Genomic DNA, 20,979 nt, shown 5'->3' on the forward strand with positions numbered 1-20,979 from the left:
AAAATGTTAAGCAAGCCTAAATCTACAATCGAGTATTAATTCTAATATTTTACATATGCTAGAATATCCCACAGGGTGTTCCAAACTTTAAGAAAAAAACACAGTATGATTGGTACACCCGGTATAAAATTGTATTTACCTGTCTAGCAACAATATTATTACAACGATATTCTAAAATAACAAGGCTATAACATATTAAAAGAATAACTCAAATCGGACTACTGGTTTATGAAATACGAGACATCAAACATGTCCCATTTTTAACGTGTTCGGCTAATTTTGCCGGTGTGTGTATATTTGCAAAACAAATAAAATTGCATAAACATATTGCAGAGATAGAAAAAATTAAAAATCTACATTGAGAAAAAAATATAACCGTAACCTGGCAATGTAACAAATTTGTTACAAATGTTTGACGACATTTTTTAATAGTTTAATAAACAAAATAAGAACTAAAATGTACACTCTCTATTTATAGGATAATTGAAAAATATAAAACAATCACCAAAATAAAAACACACTATTTTTTATCAAAAATTAAAAGTTTGTAAAAACAGATGACACATGGCATCACTTAGAAGTTGTCAGAAATCGGTAATAATAAAAACATAAGTTATCTATTGCCATCTACGGACAGTTTTATGCTATTAGTACAAAATGTGAGTAACAGAATGAGCCTCAAGTCACCTAGAACTCATCTAGGACCCAAAATGAAAATGTTACAAATTTGTTACATTGTCAAGAAGAGGGTTAAGGAGTAAAAATCCTAAGAATGTAAAATCCTTCAAGGTATATATTATGGTCCTTGAAAAGACAGCGTTACAAACAAATAGAGGCTCAGGCACAATAACGAGTTAGAGTCTTTAAAAGGTGTAAAGATACAGTCATTGAGAATCTGGAGAAAATGGAAGTGAGACAATGGATAATAGTGGCACAGTACCGACAAACATGGAAGGCAATAGTAAACGTGGCAAAGACTTACAAAGAGTTGTAACCATTTAATACATTTTTAAAACCATATCCAATTTGCTTTGCATATTTATGAATTTTATACATTTATGTAATGAAGTATCAGTAGTATTTTGGTATATCATTTAAGTGTTCAGCTTCATTGTAGGATTTACGCTACAACATCAGGAATTGATTGAAAAGCACAGTATTATAGTACATAAAACCAACAGAGGATAGATCAATAAAAATCAAAACCTAATATTTCACATTTTTGCAGATAAACCCGAGTGTAAAAAGTGTTCCAAGGTATTACAGGAGCTTGAGAATATCGACGACGAAGCAGATCAATTGGGTATCGGATTTGTTAAGATCAATGATGAAAGCTTGGCCGAAGAATATAACTTGGGTACGCTTCCTGCTCTTGTGTATTACAGACATCAAATTCCAATTATCTATGAAGGTAAGTTCTTTTGTTTTAACTTTTTTTATTTTTCTAATATAATATATACAGGGTGAGTTTTTTATGCTACATTGGTCGTCAATTCCATTATGGTACAGAATATCCAAAAGAGTTATTTAAGAAAAATGTAGGCAATGATATTATCCAGCCCTCAATAGTATGTAAAATTCTACAGGGTGATTAATAGCTACGTGGTAAAATCATACAATAAATAGAACACCCTGAATATTTTCTCATATTTATATTCCTATCATAATCTACTTAACGCAGTTTATACCAGTACAAAGCGGAGTCAGACAAGGTGACTCATTAAGCCCACTGCTCTTTAATATAATAATGGACGAAATAATAGAAGCAGTACGTAAAGGTCACGGTTGCAAAATGTGGAACAAAGAAATCCAAATATTATGTTATGCAGACGACGCCGCATTAATCGCCGAGACAGAAGACGATCTCCAAAGATTAACACACATCTTCCATACAACAGCCAAGAAATACAATATGATAATGTCAGCAGAAAAAACCAAATGTATGACAACACCTAAATACTCACTGCGATGTAAAATCGAAATTGATGGGAAAATAATACAGCAGGAAGCAAGGTTTAGATATCTGGGAATATATATAACCAGTTACGGAGATGTTGAAGAGGGAGTACGACAACAAAGCTTAAAAGCAAGTAATGCAGCGGGATCTCTTAATGACACAATCTGGAAGAACAAACACCTAAGACAAGACACAAAAGCAAGAATCTATAAAGCAGCAATTAGACCTATAGTCGACATACACGGCGGAGACAAGACCTGACACATCTAAAACGAGAGGACTACTAGAAACAACAGAGATGAAAATACTCCGATGAATATCAGGGAAAAGTCTGTTGAATAGGGAGAGAAGCGAAAACATAAGCAGATATTTTATTGGCCAAAGATAAGGAGTGACGTCGCTAATTTCGTTCGTCGTTGTAACATTTGTGCTGAGTATAAAGTTTCTCAAGAACGCCCTACGGACAAAATGGTTTCTCATCCCAAGGTAGATCGTCCGTGGGAGTTAATCTCTATAGATTTAGTTTTTTCAATGTAGAAGACATAAATGGATGGGTGACAAAACGGAAACAGGAGTGGAACGAACACACTAGTAGAATGACAGAGGATATGATAGTACGAATAGCACGAGATAAGTCACCAAATGGACGAAGAAGTATTGGCAGACCAAGAAAAAGATGGTGCAATAACTTAAACAATTTAGGAGGCTAATATTGAAGAAGAAACAGGCTTTAAAGCCTACATACAAGAAAAGGAAGAAGAAGAAGAATCTACTTATCATTTCTATTCAATCAATACTATTTCACTTTTATGAAGCATTTCCTCTTTTTTTGAGATTTTCCAGCGAGACGAGTAGCAAGGGTAGTGATAAGGTTAAGGTTCTTAGTAGATTTCACCTTATTTCTGAGACCTTGACGATCTTATAAGTCACCAAGTAGAATTTCCACTTGTTGCGAATGTTTTTTAATCGTTGCTTGGCCACTTTAAATAAGATGAAGATCTTGAGATTGAAAAGTGAATGCGATGGGTAGCCTAAAGCTAGATTAGTATTCGCTTAAATTATTTTCAATCTCTATTTTAATTATGTTCTTAAATTAGATAGATACACTTTAGATACTGTATCTTAAAAAGCTACTGCCCTTCCTTTTATTAAAATTCCATCTTCTACTGAAGACTGGAAATCATTATGAATGTGTGAATTTTTCTTGTCTTTGTTAGGGATTTCTTCATATAGTTTGGTTTAATTTTTCTTCATTTGATAATTCTATTTGCAGATATTTCTTTATTCTTCTATATTTAACACATTTTTTCAAATTTTTGATAAACTTTTAAATGATTTTCATATTAGTCGGGCTGTAGATTTGATTTCTTTTTTATTATAGAATATAAACAATGATTGGATTTATCTAACTCATTATACCCATATAACCCATAACCAAGAATAAACATATTTTGTCTTTATTTCAGGTGAACTAACTAGAGAAGATGACGTATTGGAATGGTTAGTGCAGCATAAAAGTACAGGGGATGAAGATGATACCATCGAAGATGTGACTCTAAAAACCCTTTCTACTCTTATATCTAGTGTGGATCACTTAGCTGTACTTTTTTGTAAGTATTTACATAATCTATATTTAATGTATGAAAAGAATAGCCCTCATCGATTTAAAAAAGGCGTATGCCACGGTTCACAGAAAGCAAATATAGAAAACGATGGAGGAAATCGAGATAACGCAGATGTTACTAAAATTCGAAAAAAAAACATATACTTACAAAAACAACAGGATAAGAGTTGAAACCAGCAATACATATTAAACTGGGTTTAAGACCACAAAAGGTTTATTGCAGGGTGCTCTACATCCCAGATACTGTTTAAGACATTCCTAGAACAAATATTAAAGCTATGGAAAAGAAAATATGAAGGCAAGGGAGTACGAGTCCGAGAAGACTTCTTGAACAATTGAACACACCAAATTTTGCAGATGACCAAATGGTAACGGTTCAAGATGAATAAAATTTATGCTATACTATATACCTATATACACATAAATGAACCTAGAAAAGACCGAAAATGTAACAACAGAACAAGAATTAGTGAGAAACAGAAAAATACATGAAATTGCCGAAATTTTATAGATAAAAAATGACAATAGAAGATTTTGATATAGGAGTAAAAACTTGTGTTGTAATAAGTATAAACATTTAATTAAAAAATTATCAGTAGTAATTGCACAAGAACTCTAAAATTATTGAATTTTTCCCGAGTGACACTTTGACAGTTTTAATTTCACGAGCGAAAGGCGAGTGAAATTATGTCAAAGTGTCACGAGGGCAAAAATTCTATATTAATTTTAGAGTTCGAGTGCAATTTGTTGCGATTATTTCAGGAATAAAACTGTTCAAAACCAAAATTTTATTGTAATTTATTTATGTAAGTACAAATTAGTACAATTAAACACAAAGTTTTTATAAATATTTGACGATTGAAAGTCATCACTTTTATAATTTTTAAAACATTAATTGTCATTAATGTCACTGAATGTATTTTTTCGTAGCAACGAAGGGCATCTGACGTAATATACTTAACGACGGGCAATTATCAAAAATTATCGATTTAATTCAGATTTCTGTAGCTTTCTATTGGTCAGAATTTCCTATGAATGAAATAATCTTAAAAATCCAAATCGATTTCAATAGTTGATTATTGTTCAGAAATAACGTTTTCGGACTTATCAGTACATCTTCAGTAACGCAAGCAAACAATGGTTGGATTAAACTTGAAGACTTAACACTTAAAAGTATTAAATTGAACGACATAAAGTCGATATAAATGGATATAACTATTCGGGAAGAGTATGTTTCCCTACTCAAAATAGCAATTACATATGTCTTGGTCTGCAATGGCCTTCCAACTAACTGATTGATAGAAAGATGAAATGTGAAAAATACTTAAAATGAATCCAGCAAATTATAGATAAAATATCATACAATAATGGTAGGGGAGCAAAGTATGCTAAATTTGCAGTCACTCGAGCGTTATGAGGACCTATTGGGTTGTGATTATTAGGTCCTAAAACCAAAAAAAGTTAAGTAAAATTTTCCATTTTAGTGGGGACTTTCCATTGTTTAATTTAATTTTCCATTTCCAACAATCTCTTTCCGATTATAGCACCATCTATCCATAATTCGAAAAAATGTCCCGAATAATAGTTGCTTATTTTTACGTAAAAATTCCAAATATGCAATAAAAATTTGGGGGTCCCATTTATGATTTTAAAGTAACCACCACCCCACCTCCGTGGGGATATACCTCCGTGTTTGGTACCATTCGATAGATTTTTCAAAAACATTTTGAAAGTGTATTTGGCAGTTTTTCGATCTGATGTTCATTTTGAGAAATATCGCGAGGTTTGTATTTAAAATTTTAAATTTACCTCCCACCCCTCTCCGTAGTTTTAGTTTTAGTAGGTACCATTCGATAGATTTTTGAAAAATATTGAAGACGTATTTTTTAGTTTTTCGATGTGACGTTACGCCCCGCTCAAATCGTCAGATTTTTTAAATATACACTCGTTTGCATGTACTTAACTTACCTTATCTTAATCTGACAATTTCGAGTATTTTTAAGGATATATTTCTTTTTCGGGCCCCCTTAAAGAACTTCCCTGTGATAAGAGCCAATATATGGTAGAGGTACATCTGCAGGGTACCAGGTTTCTCCCCATATGATAATCTGACGCTCGAGTAACTGCAAAAATCACCGCTTGGGCTCCCCTACGACAATGAAAAAACAAGTCCCAGAAATTCAACAATTTTATTCATTATATTCATTAATTTTATTGTATTGTTTCAGATGACCATGGATCGGAAGAATCTACCAAAGTCCTCGACGACCTGGAGCATATCGACGATGATTGTGACAAATACGGCATCCAGTTTGTCAAAATAGACGACACTAACGCAGTCAAAGAATACGGATTGGACTCATTGCCTACACTTGTATACTTCGAAAAGGGAATTCCCAACATATACGACGGAGATCTGGAAGAGGAGACCGAAATTCTGGAATGGTTGGTTGAACAGCTGGAGAAAGACGAAATTGAGGACGTCACGGATGAGATGTTAGATAAGTTGATACACGAGAGCAAATTTTTGGCTGTACTATTTTGTAAGTAAACATAATTTTCTTCGATTTTTTTGGTGGTTTCTTTAAATTACTGTCATTTCAACAGTGCACGAATCTCTTCCATATCTTCCTATCTTGTGCCATCGCCCTTGCTTCTTTCCATGTGAGTTCTTATTGGTCAAGTTGTTTTGCTATTAGGTACATCGTTTTAAGTCTCCTTAGGACTTCCTCTCTTCTTTTTTCCCTTGTGTATTAATTTCCATATCTTTTTGACCGGTATTTCATTATTTAGTCGCTGCAGAAAACCCTATCGACTTAAAGCCGTTTTTCAAAGTACTCTACCATCGACTTTATTTTGAATTCATCCCTTATTATAACATTGTTTTTACCCTATCTCTTCTATTCACTCGCTGTACCTCCGTAAATATCTCATATCTACCGCATGTATTCTATTTTGGTGTTACTTAGTATCCAGTCCTCATGTCAATACATAAGAACTGGTCTATTTTAGTTTGTTTCGTAATTTGTGTCTTGTTGATAACTGTTCTTTCTATTGTCTAGTATAATTTATTCACTTTATCACATTCATTTATTTGTTCACAAATATACTGAATATCATAAAAAGAAAAAAACTAGAGTACTTTGCCTACGTGATGAGCAATCCGAAATATCCAAGGAAAGATAGAGAAAGCGCGGCTCCGGACGCAGAAAAACATCATGCCTTAGGAACCTCCGCCAGTGGTATGGAGTGAGCACCACGACACTATTTAGGTCAGCTGTGGACAAAGTAAAAACCATGCGACCGATTTCGCCAATGCTCTAGGAGGACAAGGCACCTAAACACTCTGACAAGGCACTCTGTCTTTTGCTAGGACCATCACTTTTGATTTCTCCTTCTTCATGTTCACACCTAATTTGTATAAAGCTCTGTCTCATACTGTTGATGCTAGTATTAGGTACTACATCGTCTGTGAACAGGCAATATGGTATCCATGTTTTTGTAGGTTTAGTTAGGTACAATATATAAAATATAGTGGCCGAGTTTTTTATTTTGGTCATTTTATAATGTTATCCATAAACGTATTGAATAATGAAGGAGTTAAACTTCCCCCTGTCTTACACCCTCTGTCATTGTGAAGTTGTATCCTATCATATTTTCACTTATTAGGCGATATTTGGTATTTTTGTATAATGTTTGAATAACTCTTATCATTTTATCTGGTATACTTACTTGTATCTCCTTTTCAGACTTTCCCATACATTTGACCTTGGCACTTTATCAAATGCTTTTTCCATGTCTAGCAAAGTATCTAGTCTAAAACCGCTTTGAGATTCATCTAGTATTGGTCCAATTACACGTCTTCATTTCTTTTCTCATATTTTTGAAGATATTCTTCTTTAGGCGCGATTCGATTGAGGGTAAAATTGTACATAAATCTGCGCGCCTGCGCACACAGACAGTATGTAGATCCTTGCTAATCTTTCAAGATAGGTGTTTATGTATCTGTATCCGTGCAAATAAGTCATTAAAAGAATATATTAGTGTTTTTAGTAAATGTATTATTTATTATAATTCTTGTGTTTTTGGATTTGTGTTTCTCTGTAGTAAAATAATAAAATATTTACACTATTTGTCGCCGTGTTGTGTAATTATATCCGAAACTTACATGTCAATTAGAAGGACCTCGCTGGTGTAGTTGCTAGGGCGTTAGCTCCGAGATTGGAATGACGCGGGTTCGAATCCTGGGCGATTCATATTTTTTTTTATTTTTGGTTGTTTTAATAAAAAAAATTTGAAATAAGAAAGTTAGATTAATTTTTAAATAAAATACAAATAACCTGTTAAATATATTTACTTAGTTGAAATTACCTATATAATAGAAGAATATCTTCTTACGTGCGTACAAAGTACACACACATTCTTTTTTTTTTTCGTCTACTTTTGTAACTATGCTGAGTAATTCCTCTTAGTATAGTATAGTTGATCCAAAAGATGGCATAACCCAGACATCCAAAGTGAAAGTTATCCTTCAACACCAAATGGTTCTATATGGTCCACACAATGTCCAGAAAAAAGTCACACTATTTTTAGCGTCGGGTTTGGGGGGGAGAGGGGGGAGAAATCGGTAAATTCGTAGTTTTTTAAGTTTTTCGCCAATATTTCTAAAACTATGCGGTTTGGCATGAACAACCTTCTATACAAAATTGTTCTACATTAAATTTGAAATAAAAAAGGCCCTATGCATAATCTTTCTAAAATGACTGGTTCCAAAGTTACGGAGGTAGTATAGTATAACTGGTCCAACAAAAGGCCTAACCCAAACATCCAAAGTAAAAGTTTTCCTCCAACACCAAAATGTTCTATATGGTCCAAGTATTGTTCAGTAAAAAGTTACACCATTTTGAGCGTCCGGTTTGGGAGGGAGATGGGAGAGAAGTAGGTAAATTAGTAGGTTTTTTACGTTTTTCGTCAATATTTCTAAAACTATGCTTTAGCGTAAACAATGTTAAATACAAAAATATTCTACATAAAATTTAAAACAAAAAATGTTCAATACATAATTGTTATAAAATTAACGGTTCCAGCGTTACGGAGGGCGAAAATTCGAGGTTTTCGACACTTTTTATATTTTTTGGGCAATATTTATGATATAACTACACCAAAAACCCAGACATCCAAAGTGAAAGTTATTCTCCAACACCAAATTGTTCTATATAGTCCACATAATGTTCAGGAAAAAGTCACACCATTTTGAGCGTCGGGTTTCGGGGGAGAGGGGGGAGAAATCGGTAAATATAAAAAGTATCGAAAACCTCCACTTTTCACCCTCCGTAACTCTGGAACCATTGATTTTATAACAATTATGTATAGAACTTTTTTTGTTTTAAATTTTATGTAGAACATTTTTGTATAGAACATTCCTTACGCTAAAGCAAGGTTTTAGAAATACTGACGAAAAACGTAAAAAAAACTACTAATTTACCGACTTCTCCCCCATCTCCCTCCCAAACCGGACGCTCAAAATGGTGTAACTTTTTACTGAACAATATGTGGACCATATAGAACAATTTGGTGTTGAAGGAAAACTTTTAATTTGGATGTCTGGGTTAGGCCTTTTTTTGGACCAATTATACTATACTACCTCCGTAACTTTGGAACCGTTCATTTTAGAAGGATTATGCATAGGGCCTTTTTTATTTCAAATTTAATGTAGAACAATTTTGTGTAGAAGGTTGTTCATGCTAAACCGCTTAGTTTTAGAAATATTGACGAAAAACTTAAAAAACTACGAATTTGCAGATTTCTCCCCCCTCTCCCCCCCAAACCCGACGCTCAAAATGGTGTGACTTTTTTCTGAACATTATGTGGACCATATAGAACAATTTGGTGTTGGAGGATAACTTTCACTTTGGGTGTCTGGGTTTGGGTCTAACTATACCATACTATCTATAGATATTGCAATTCATAGTATCGCCCTTTTTCGGGATAGGTAGAATCAAACCTATTTCCCGGTCTGTAGGGTCTGGGGTCTGTATACTTGTTACTCTTTCCATGCTATATTCAGTAATTCGAGAAGCTTTTGCTTCCCTTTTTCACCTATACTTTTAATTATTTCCGTAATTTTATCGTGCCCAGGTGGCTCTTTATGTCTTAGTTTTTCATTGCATCGATTAATTCTTCATATGCAATGTGAGCTTTATGTCATATACTTCATTGTCGCTTTTTTCTTTTTGCAAATCTGTAATATTATTTTTTGTTTTCGCCTGAAAAAGTTTTTGGAAATATTCTTTCCATTTCTTCATTATTCTCTCTTCTTTTGTCAATAATTCTCTGTTTTCGTTCTTTCTTTCTCGGCGTTACTTCTTTGTTTTTATAACCTTTCAGTCCTTTAAAACTTTATAGAATTGTTTTGGTTGCTGCTGCTGTCTTCTTCTAATTTTTCTCCAAAATCTGTTTTTGTTCGTTATTGAATATCTGGTTTGAATATTTTTTAATTATTTCATTCTCTTTAACTATTTTTATTTTATTATTTATTTTCTTCCCTTGTTTCTTTAATTTATACACTGCCATTAAGCCTCCTCACTTTCCATTTTTAAGACCAGGATTAATATCCATTGCGGCAAGACCACAGTTTGATACGGAAACTTGTCTTCCACCCGTGTCTCGAGCTGGCTGTGAATATTTCGCTAATATTATTTCTATACGGTGTCCAAAATGTAGCGGAACAGTCGAATATTTCGCGAAATAAACATCGGATCGAAAAACTGAAAATGCATGTTGAATAATTTTCAAAATCTATCGAATGACACCAACAGGACCCCCCACTCCACCCTTGGAGACAAAGTGGGGGTAACTTTAAAATAGAAACCTCCAGTTTTTATTGCAGATTTGGATTCCTTACATCAAAGTAAGCAACTTTTACTCGAGACATATTTTCGAATTGTGTGATAGAATCAGAAACAACCAACCGGAGCTAAGAAACTTGACAGGTTACGAAATGGTCAGACAATTTAATTATTATACTTAGGCTCCGTTATTACTAACAGTAGAGGATGCGAAGACGAGATCAGTAGGCGCATCATAATGACCAGATCGGCAAAAGACAAACTCACAAAAATATGGAAGAATACTGACATTACAAAAAACACAAAATTACGCTTTGTTCGAGCGTTAATATTTCCTATCGCCACCTACGCTTCAGAGACTTGGACCATCAAAAAAGCAGATTCAAAACGTATAATGGCATTTGAAATGTGGGTTTACCGGAGAATGTTGCGCATACCATGGACCACACATCGCACAAATAATTCAATAGTAGCCGAACTTAACATAAAAACTAGACTCAGCACAAATATCAACCAAAATATACTGATATTTTGGACATATAACTAGAAGAAGAGAAGGCATGGAACAAATGGTAGTTGAAGGCAACGTAGAGGGCATAAGATCCAGAGGAAGATCTCCATTACGATGGTCGGACCAAATACAGGACATAACTGGTTACTCATTCTCCGAAGCAAAACAACAAGCGCAGGAGAGAGAGAGAGAGAGAGAGAGAGAGAGACAATTGGACAGAAATAGTCAAACGACTTACATGACGCCACTACATCCTTACGAAGGAGAAAAGATAGAGGATGAAACGCTATAATCGGAAAAAACTATACAGGGTGTTAGTAAATAAGTATGAAAAATTTTAAGGACTAATTCTACATGAAAAATTAATGCCAGTTTGCTCTATAAACATATGTCCGCAAATGCTTAGTTTCGGAGATACGGGGTGTTGAAATTTTTATTTCAAACTGCCAATTTATTTATTTCTCTAAGACTAGTTGAACTATGAAAATGAAATTTGATGAGTTTTAGGAGGTAGTTATTACGAATTTTATGACATACAATTAAGAATTTTTTATTCATCATTGGCGCGCCTACGGGCAATGGTCTGAATTTTTTTAGAGAAAAAAGTAGTACGCCACTGAGATATTTCGAATTAGAAATTATTTTTAAATTCCACGTCTAATTTATGATAAAAAACCTTTCTTGCCTTTTTTTCATATGATGCACCGTTTTTATGCAGAAAAATAAAACATCTTGGCGCATATTTTTCATTTCTTAATACATCATCAAGAACTATCCAATATAATAATACTAAACTAGAACAATAACAGAAAATATTACTAATACCATTTCAACAAGGTGCAAAGCTGCAAGAAATGTTTAAGATAATCTCCTTTACAGGTAACAGAAGAATTTTATATTCATCATTGGCGCGCGTACGGGTAATGGTCTGAATTATTTGAAGAAAAAAAGAGTACGCCACTGAGATATGTCAAACCAAACATCAGTTTTGAATTCCTCGTTCAATTGACGACAAAAAATCTTTCTTGCCTTTTTTTCATATGCGGCGCCGTTTCTATGCAAAAAAATTAAACATCTTAACGTTTACAAAGTATTTGAACCAAGTTTCTTTCCATATGGAAACTCAAATGCTTGGTAAGTGTTAAAATGTTTTATTTTTTTGTGTAAAAACGGCGCCTCGTATGAAAAAAAGGAAAGAAAGATTTTTTGTTGTAAAGTGAACAAGGAATTAAAACATGATTTTTAGTTTGACATATCTCAGTGGCGTACTATTTTTTTCTTCAAAAAATTCAGACCATTACCCGTACGCGCGCCAATGATGAATATAAAATTCTTCTGTTATCTGTAAAAGAGATCATTTTAAACATTTCTTGCAGCTTTGCACCTAGTTGAAATCTTATTAGTAATATTTTCTGTTATTGTTCTAGTTTAGTATTATTATATTGGATAGTTCTTGATGATGTATTAAGAAATGAAAAATACGCGCCAAGATGTTTTATTTTTCTGTATAAAAACAGTGCATCATATGAAAAAAAGGCAAAAAGGTTTTTTATCATAAATTAGACGTGGAATTTAAAAATAATTTTTAATTCGAAATATCTCAGTGGCGTACTATTTTTTTCTTTAAAAAAATTTAGACCATTGCCCAGGCGCGCCAATGATGAATACAAAATTCTTCATTGTATGTCATAGAATTTGTAATAACTACCTCTTAAAACTCACCAAATCTCATTTTCATAGCTCAACTGGTCTTAGAGCAATAAATAAATTGGCAGTTTGAAATAAAAATTTCAACACCCCGTATCTCCGAAACTAAGCATTTGCGGACATATGTTTATAGAGCAAACTGGTATTAATTTTTCATGTAGAATTAGCCCTTAAAATTGTTCATACTTATTTACTAACACCCTGTATAATATCTCAAGAAATACACTTCCAAATGAAAACCTAAAAAACACAACTTGTTTAATATTTTTCAAATACTTATCCAATGATACCAAACACGACCCCCCTCACCACACCCTGAAGGTGGGGTGGGGGGTAACTCTAAAATCTTAAATAGAAATCTCCATTTTTTATTGCAGTTTTGGATTCCTCATCAAAGAATAAGTAACATTTGTTTGAAACATTTTTTAGAATTGTTGAAAGATGGGGTTATTAAATCATGGTTTTCGGATTATAGCGCCATCTCTCACCAATTCTAAAAAATGTTTGAAACAAATGTTACTTATTTTTTTATGAGGAATCCAAATCTGCTATAAACAATGGGGGTTCCTATTTAAAATGGGTGGGGTGGGGTGGAGGTTCATGTTTGGTGTTATTCGATAGGTTTTTGAAAAATATTAAACGTGAAAAAAAGATAAATCGTTTTTTCCGATTATAGCGCCATCTGTCCACAATTCGAAAAAATGTCTTGAATAAATTTGCTTATTTGTACGTAATGAATTCAACTCTGCAATAAACACTGGGGGTTTCTATTTAGATTTTAGAGTTACCCCCTCCCTTTTAGAGTTGGATGGGCGTGTTTGGTGTCATTTGATAGATTTTTGAAAATTATTGAACATGTATTTTCAGTTTTTCGATCGGATGTTGACTTCGCGAAATATTCGACCGTTCCGCTACTTTTGGGACACCCTGTATATTGCTCTGTATTATATTGTATACCTCTATTCTATATACTGTATTCTACATAGAAATATTAATAAATCTGATGTTTTTAGATGATGACGACGACAAAAAATCACAAAAAGTCCTCAACGAACTTGAAAACATCGACGACGAATGCGACCAGCTTGGCATCGTTTTCGTGAAAATTGACAACGATGACGAAGCTAAGGAATACGGTATCGAAAAGATACCAGCTCTCGTTTACTTCGAACAGGGAATTCCCACGATTTACGAAGGAAATCTCGAAGATGAAGAGAAAGTTCTTAAATGGTTGGAGCACCAGGTTAAACATGACGAAATTGAGGATGTTACGGACGAAATGCTAGATCTGTTGATCAAGAGAAAGACACATGTAGCCGTTTTGTTCTGTAAGTATTTTTTTTATACACTATTACCAGAGGACGGCAGTTCTCACCAGTGGCGCACACCTACACCCCACTACACGCGACACTATATACAGGGTGTAGCAAAAATACAGGTCATAAATTAAACCACATATTTTGGGATCAAAAATAGTTCGAATGAACCTAACTTACCTTAGTAATAATATGCACATAAAAAAAGTTACAGCCCTTTGAAGTTACAAAATAAAAATCGATTTTTTCGAATATATCGAAAACTATTAGAGATTTTTTAATAAAAATGGACGTGGGACATTCGTATGTCAGGTACATCTTAAAACAAAATTATAGTGAAATTTGTGCACCCCATAAATATTTTATGGGGGTTTTGTTCCCTTAAACCCCCCAAACTTTTGTGTACGTTCCAATTAAATTATTATTGTGGCACCTTTAGTTAAACTCAATATTTTTAAAACTTTTTTGGCTCTTAGTATTTTTTCGATAAGACAGTTTTTATCGAGTTGCGGCTTCTTTTTTAATATGTTTACATAAAAATTTTATGGGAATTTTGTTCCTTTAAACCCCCCAAATGTTTGTGTACGTTCCAATTAAACTATTACTGCGATAGCATTAGTTAAACACGGTGTATTTAAAACTATTTTGTCTCTTTGTATTTTTCTGATAAGGCACCTTTTATCGAGATGTGGCTTCTTTTTTAATATGGTTCAAAATATACCTAAAAATGTAAAAATCATAAATAAAATTTCATATTATTACAAAGTCTCCATAATCGTACTTAACCATATACAAATATGTGGTGGATTTGACAAATATTCAAAATATTTCGATAAAAACTCGACTTTTCGAAAAAGTACTAAGAGGCAAAAAAGTTTTTAAAACATTGTGTTTAACCAATGGTATTACAATAATAATTAAATTGGAACGTACACAAAAGTTTGGGGGGGTTTAAAGGAACCAAACCCCTATAAAATTTTTATGGGATGTCTAAATTTCACTATAATCTTTTCTTAAGATATTACTGCCATAAGAATGCCACATGTTCATTTTCAATAAAATATCTCAAATAGTTTTCGATATATTGGAAAAGATCTATTTTTATTTTGTAACTTCAAAGGGCTGTATCTTTTTTTATGTGCACATTTGTACTAAGGTAAGTTAGGTTCAATGGAACTATTTTTCGTCTCAGAATATGTGATTAAATTTATGACCTGTATTTTTGTTACACCCTGTATACACGAAATTTTCGATTTTCTAAATCTGACTGAATTGAAAATTGGGCCAACTCCTATCTTAAAGTTCAGCAAAAGACTCATCCATTCAAATGTCAACCATCCATTTTGGTCCAAGGGTGTGGATTTTACGGCCCCTCCTATTTAGGGTCTGTTTTTCGTTCTCGTCCCCAAAACTCCCAAAAACTTCGAAAATTTAACTCCGACCTTTACAGCTTCTAATAGAAGCGATCATTACCTTTCCAGCGCATGTCTAATTTTGAAAATCAGTTGAACAGTTCAAAAGTTACCGAGCTCAGAATTATGAGTCAATTTTTATTTAAAAAAGGGAAAATGTTTGTTGATATGTATGTATGTATGTGTGTGGAAAAGTTAAACCGATCTGAATTTTTTTTCTGCGTTTGAAGAGGGGGTGAGGGCCGATTCAGAACCGGTGTAGTTTGTGAGTTTTGACTACCCATAAGTCAGCTATAGGACTTGGTAGGTACAAAACGGCATATTTTTTGGCGGTATATATCTTCGGTTAAAGAAGAGACAGGAGAACAATAAATACACCAAATCAATAGTGTTGAGTTAAGCTTTCAAATGGTGTTTAAGCTGTCAGGATCAGACATACACACGGCTCAGTATAGCCGAAAAACTGAAAAACTAAACTTGGAAAATTTTGGTTTTTCAACAATTACTCAAAATTTCAACCTACGAATTACGCCAATAACTGAGCGTTTGTAGAAGGACTCTAGACGAATCTAACGGTGTATACCTTTTATCCGGGGGAAAATTCGAATTTTTAAGTTATAGGCTTCATAAGTATGATCAAATCGATTTCTTATGGGAAAAACGGTTTTTCAAGCTCAATAATTCCTGTAATAGCTTCAGTTATCCTACTTGCCCTTAGATGCATAAGATACTACTTGTCAATACGTCTCAAACTCATGTTTAGTGAACAAAATCGGTTATGCCGTTTAGAAGTTATTAAGCTACAAAAGTATAATCCAATTAACGATTATTCCCTAAATGGTTTATGTAGTTGTAGTGGTTACGACGCTAATTTGATCTGGCAACGGGTAATCCGAGTTCATTTACAGGCCATCCCAATATTTTTTCAATCGATTTCGAATAGAAAAAAAATCTAGTGTACATTCGATGGACACTGGATCATTTGGGAGATAATGCGACAAAGGCGACCATTTATAAAGCTTAAAGTGTAATCGAGAAACATTGCATTCAACTTTATACATTTAATTTATAAATAACTTTGAAAAACTCCTGATACAAGAATAAAAAACCGCTAAACGCCGTAAAAATGAGTGGCGCATACAATATTCCAGCTACAAAAGATCTGATATGAATATTACGTGGCGCGAAAATGTATTTTCATTTTGATGCAAAACAAAATTCTAGTTTTATTTTAAAAGATTTTTTTATAATATTTGCTAAATTTGAAGTAAACGCGCCACAAAAGAGTTTCAAAATTCAAACTGTATTAAAGTTACTCTTTTGTGGCGCGTTTTACTTCAAATTGGGCAAATATTATGAAAAAATCTTTTAAAATAAAACTAGAATTTTGTTTTACATCAAAATGAAAATACATTTTCGCTCCACGTAATATTCATATAAGATCTTTTGTAGCTGGAATATTGTATGCCCCACTCATTTTTACGGCGTTTAGCGGTTTTTTATTCTTGTAAAAATTACAACACTAAGAGCAACGATATCGTTTGCTAAACTTTACTTTATCATTCTCATTATTTACTATTGTATTTTTGCAGATGACAAAAACCAAAAGAAAAGCCAGAAAGTCCTAGCAGAATTGGAAAATATCGACGACGAATGCGATACCAACAATATAGCATTTGTCAAAATCGACAATCCAGATGAGGCCAAAGAATATGGTATCGACACGATTCCCAGTTTGGTTCTTTTCGAAAAGCGCATTCCCCATTTGTACGAAGGTGACTTGACCAAAGAAGAAGAGCTGTTGGGTTGGTTATTGCACCAGAAAAGGCACAGCGAAATTCCAGATGTCACTGATGAAATGATGGAGCTGCTAATCAACTCTGAGAAATACCTAGCTGTACTATTCTGTAAGTATGACAATTTTATGACGCCGTGATGTTAATCGATTTTAATTTTGCAAAATTGCAAATGAAAGGTACAGTATACTTCTATACGCAGAAAAATTTTCAACTTACTATCTGCTTTATTTTCAGTCCTGTAACATTTTGAAAAAATGAATTTTTTTTACGAAAGCTGGATTTCAAAATTTATTTTGCAAAATCTATTAAACCGATCTTAATGAAATTTATAGCATTGTTTTACTGTATCATACAGTTTTTCAGGGTGAAATATGAAGGTCCTAAGTGTAGCATAAATGGTTGAAAAACGTAAAATGCGAATACTTGTTTTTGTATGTTTTTTTTCACAATTATTGCTATTTTGCGACAAGGGTGACTATTTTTTAAATTTTTAACCAATTCTATATCGTAGGAAATTTAATTACGCAACTTTTATGTCAGCACAATTTTTCTCGGAAATGAATACTTTTAAAGTTATAATCAAAAAACCAAGAAAAAAATCGAATTTTTCCTTAATTTTTTGACATTTTGATTATTTAAACAATGTTCCGGACCTTTTTGAGAGGGAGGATAACTCAAATAATATTATTTGATTTATTTTCAAGCAATTTCTGCAAAAAAATTTGAGTCACCTCTCAACGTCCAAATGTACTAATATTTTTACAGATGCGCCCTGGTCTAGAAGGGATTTACTTAAAAATATTTATTCAATAATTTTCTAAAATCAGTATTTCGTACTTTGGTCTACTTTTTAATTGATCAGTCCTCTTTCTCTTTGTTTTGGTTTCAATGTGTTATGCGTCCGGGCTGATTTCAATAATTTTCTGCATTGCTATTTCCATTGTTCCATTTTCATAATTTTTATGTCGTTTTCCATGGCATCCCATGCGCTTTTCTCTCTTGGCTTCTTCATCTTTCTCCTTTCTTGATCATCCCGTGGGTCGATCTTCTGAAAATATGTCCTAACCATTTCAATCATTTGATTTAATACTTCATCTGCTTGGTGTTACTATATTTTTCTTTCCTCGCCCTTTTTTTATTTAGAGTTTGTAGATTCCGCCGTTGTTTTCCTCCTCTTTTTCTTCTATTGTATGATTTTGTTGTCATATTGCCGCCATATTCTTCAGTGTTACTACATATTACCATGCAAAAGTATTTTTCGGCGTATGCTCCCCTGTATCTTCTTTTTTCCATCGTCTTGTTGTTTATTTTATTTGAAGCTTGTTTGGTTCTTCATAATCCAGGTTGAATGTCTGTAGGTTATTCTATGTATACTGCATTTGCTCTGCCGAGATTCACTTTGGCACATTCGGAATAGGAAACACACAACACAAAAATTCCTATCTCACACTATTAACTGCTCAAAGCAACTTAACCTTTCATTCAAAAAAGAAGAATTATTGGAAATAGTGGGAGTGTATACTCTTCTTCTTCTTCTTCTTCTTAAGGTGCCTATCCGTTCCGGATGTTGGCGACCAGCATGGCTATCCTAACTTTGCTTGCTGCTATTCTGAATAGTCCGGTTGTCGATGTATTAAACCACTTTCTCAGGTTTTGAAGCCAAGATATTCTTCTTCTCCCTGGTCCTCTCTTTCCAAATACCTTGCCTTGAAGAATGAGTTGTAACAAGCCATATCTCTGTTCATTCCTCATAACATGGCCAAGATATTCTAGTTTGCGCTCTTTGATTATGTTAATAATCTCGCATTCCTTGCCTATTCTACGTAGAACCTCAACATTAGTCACACGATCCACCCACGAAATTCTCAAAATGCGCCAGTGTATACTAATCTCATAAAATTTTGTGGAGTTTATTTTCACAAAACATTTTTATTTTGTACAATAAATAATTTTCTCATTTGTTATCAATACATTATAATTTTTACATAATGGTACAATGGTGTAGTGTAAATAAATAATTATTGATTGGCGCAAGGTTTTTGTTATTTATGTCTGTTTGCTGTTAATAATATTGGCTAAAAGCAGGTATGTTTGGTTGTGTAGTAATTTTGAGTCACGTCTAGCAACTGAATTTCCGAAAAAGGAAATTACTAACTAGAGAGTTCTGTCTCAGAAAAGCGAATCGACTTTAACTGTTTATTTTCAAATCTTGTTTGGTAATAACCTTCAATTATTTCTGCCATTTGACATATTCTCTTCCCATTTTTTTTTGCCTTAGGTCATCATCATCATCATTATCATCATCAATGGCGTTACAATTCTTCGTGAGCCTTTGACGCGTTTGCTATTTTCTTCCATGTTTGTCGGTCCTGTGCAACTATTTCCCATTGTCTCACCCCCATTTTAGCCAGATCTTCTCTCACAGCATCATTCTACCTTTTTCTGGTCTATCTTACAGAATCTCTCTGATCTGGTCTTTCCCAAAACACATTGCTTATAAGGTGATTGTCGTTACTGCGTACCCTGTCCATCTTAGTCTATTGGCCTTTATAAATCTGACTATATTTTAGATTCTAGACTTTAGGTGCATGTTACTAATTATATTCTATTTGTAGATGACAAAGACGACAAACAAGACATCAGAGTATTGAATGAGCTAGAAAATATCGATGACGATCTGGAAAAAGAAGGCATTACGATGATCAGAATCGATAATGATGCAGAAGCCAAGGAATTCGGTATAGATCACTTGCCAACTTTGATCTACTTCGAAGATAAAATCCCTTCTTTATATGAAGGTGATCTAATGAATGAAGATGAGGTATTAAAATGGTTAATTGAACAAAAGCAAACAGCAACTATAGAGGAAGTCACTGATGAGATTCTTGAGGATCTGATCCAGGAACATGAGTACGTAGTTGTTTACTTCAGTGGAAATTGTGAAGAAGGTCAAGAATGTGATAATATCTTGAAAGAACTAGAAAACATCGATGATGAGTTGGACGAAACTGGTATCATATTCGTCACTACGGAAGACTTGGTGATTGCCAAAAAATACAACATCAAAACGTATCCTAAGTTAGTATTCTTCAGAAACAAAGAACCTTTGGTGTACACCGGTGACATTGAAGATGAAGATGAAGTTCTTGCTTGGTTAACTGATGAGGATACTTTGGAAATACCGGATAGAATTGAAGAAGTGAACTCCAAGATGTTGGATAAAATCCTTGGGGAAAATGAACATGTAGTAGTTTACTTTTGTGAGTATCTTCAACTGCATACAGTAAATATAAATAATTTATTCTTGTTTGGCACTTTTAGATAAAGAAGGCGACAAGAGATCCCAAAAGATTCTGCAAGAGCTAGAAAACATCGACGACGAATGTGAGGACAAAGACATAGATTTCGTGAAAATCTCAGACGATGGCATCCAGAAGGAATATGATCTCCCATCTCTACCAGCTGTTGTGTTCTATAGAAATAGATTTAGAGAAATTTACACGGGTGACTTGATGCACGAAGAAGCCATTTTGGATTGGGTATTGAACCTGAGAGACTCTGATCCGGACGTTATCGAAAATGTGGACAGAAAAACTTTACAGGTAGGTAGGTATTTATTATTGATAATAATAGTTAATAACAAACATAAGATTAAGATATAAGTACTTTATAGGCCCATTGCATTAGTAGTAGTTTCGAAGCATGTTAATACAGGCCTAGTTACATATATTTAGGCTATTTTTGGATCCACTGCTCAATATAGGTCTCCCGTAAATAATCCCATTGCTTCCGATCTTGAGCTTTG

The 20,979-nt window shown here is 33.6% G+C and overlaps 1 protein-coding gene across 5 annotated transcripts in view; it reads left to right on the plus strand.

Annotated features, from left to right (window-relative positions):
- Positions 1-20,979, plus strand: part of LOC126887293 (uncharacterized) — a 138,704-nt gene that overhangs the window by 62,078 nt on the left and 55,647 nt on the right. For all 5 annotated transcript variants that reach the window (XM_050654702.1, XM_050654703.1, XM_050654705.1 and 2 more), the window contains 7 exons: positions 1,229-1,411; positions 3,424-3,567; positions 5,810-6,124; positions 13,661-13,975; positions 16,968-17,282; positions 19,790-20,434; positions 20,496-20,776. In XM_050654702.1, coding sequence (XP_050510659.1) covers positions 1,229-1,411; positions 3,424-3,567; positions 5,810-6,124; positions 13,661-13,975; positions 16,968-17,282; positions 19,790-20,434; positions 20,496-20,776 — 2,198 coding nt within the window. The remainder of the gene's footprint in view (positions 1-1,228; positions 1,412-3,423; positions 3,568-5,809; positions 6,125-13,660; positions 13,976-16,967; positions 17,283-19,789; positions 20,435-20,495; positions 20,777-20,979) is intronic.

This window comes from Diabrotica virgifera, chromosome 6, assembly GCF_917563875.1.
Source record: "Diabrotica virgifera virgifera chromosome 6, PGI_DIABVI_V3a".
Classification (NCBI taxonomy): domain Eukaryota; kingdom Metazoa; phylum Arthropoda; class Insecta; order Coleoptera; family Chrysomelidae; genus Diabrotica; species Diabrotica virgifera.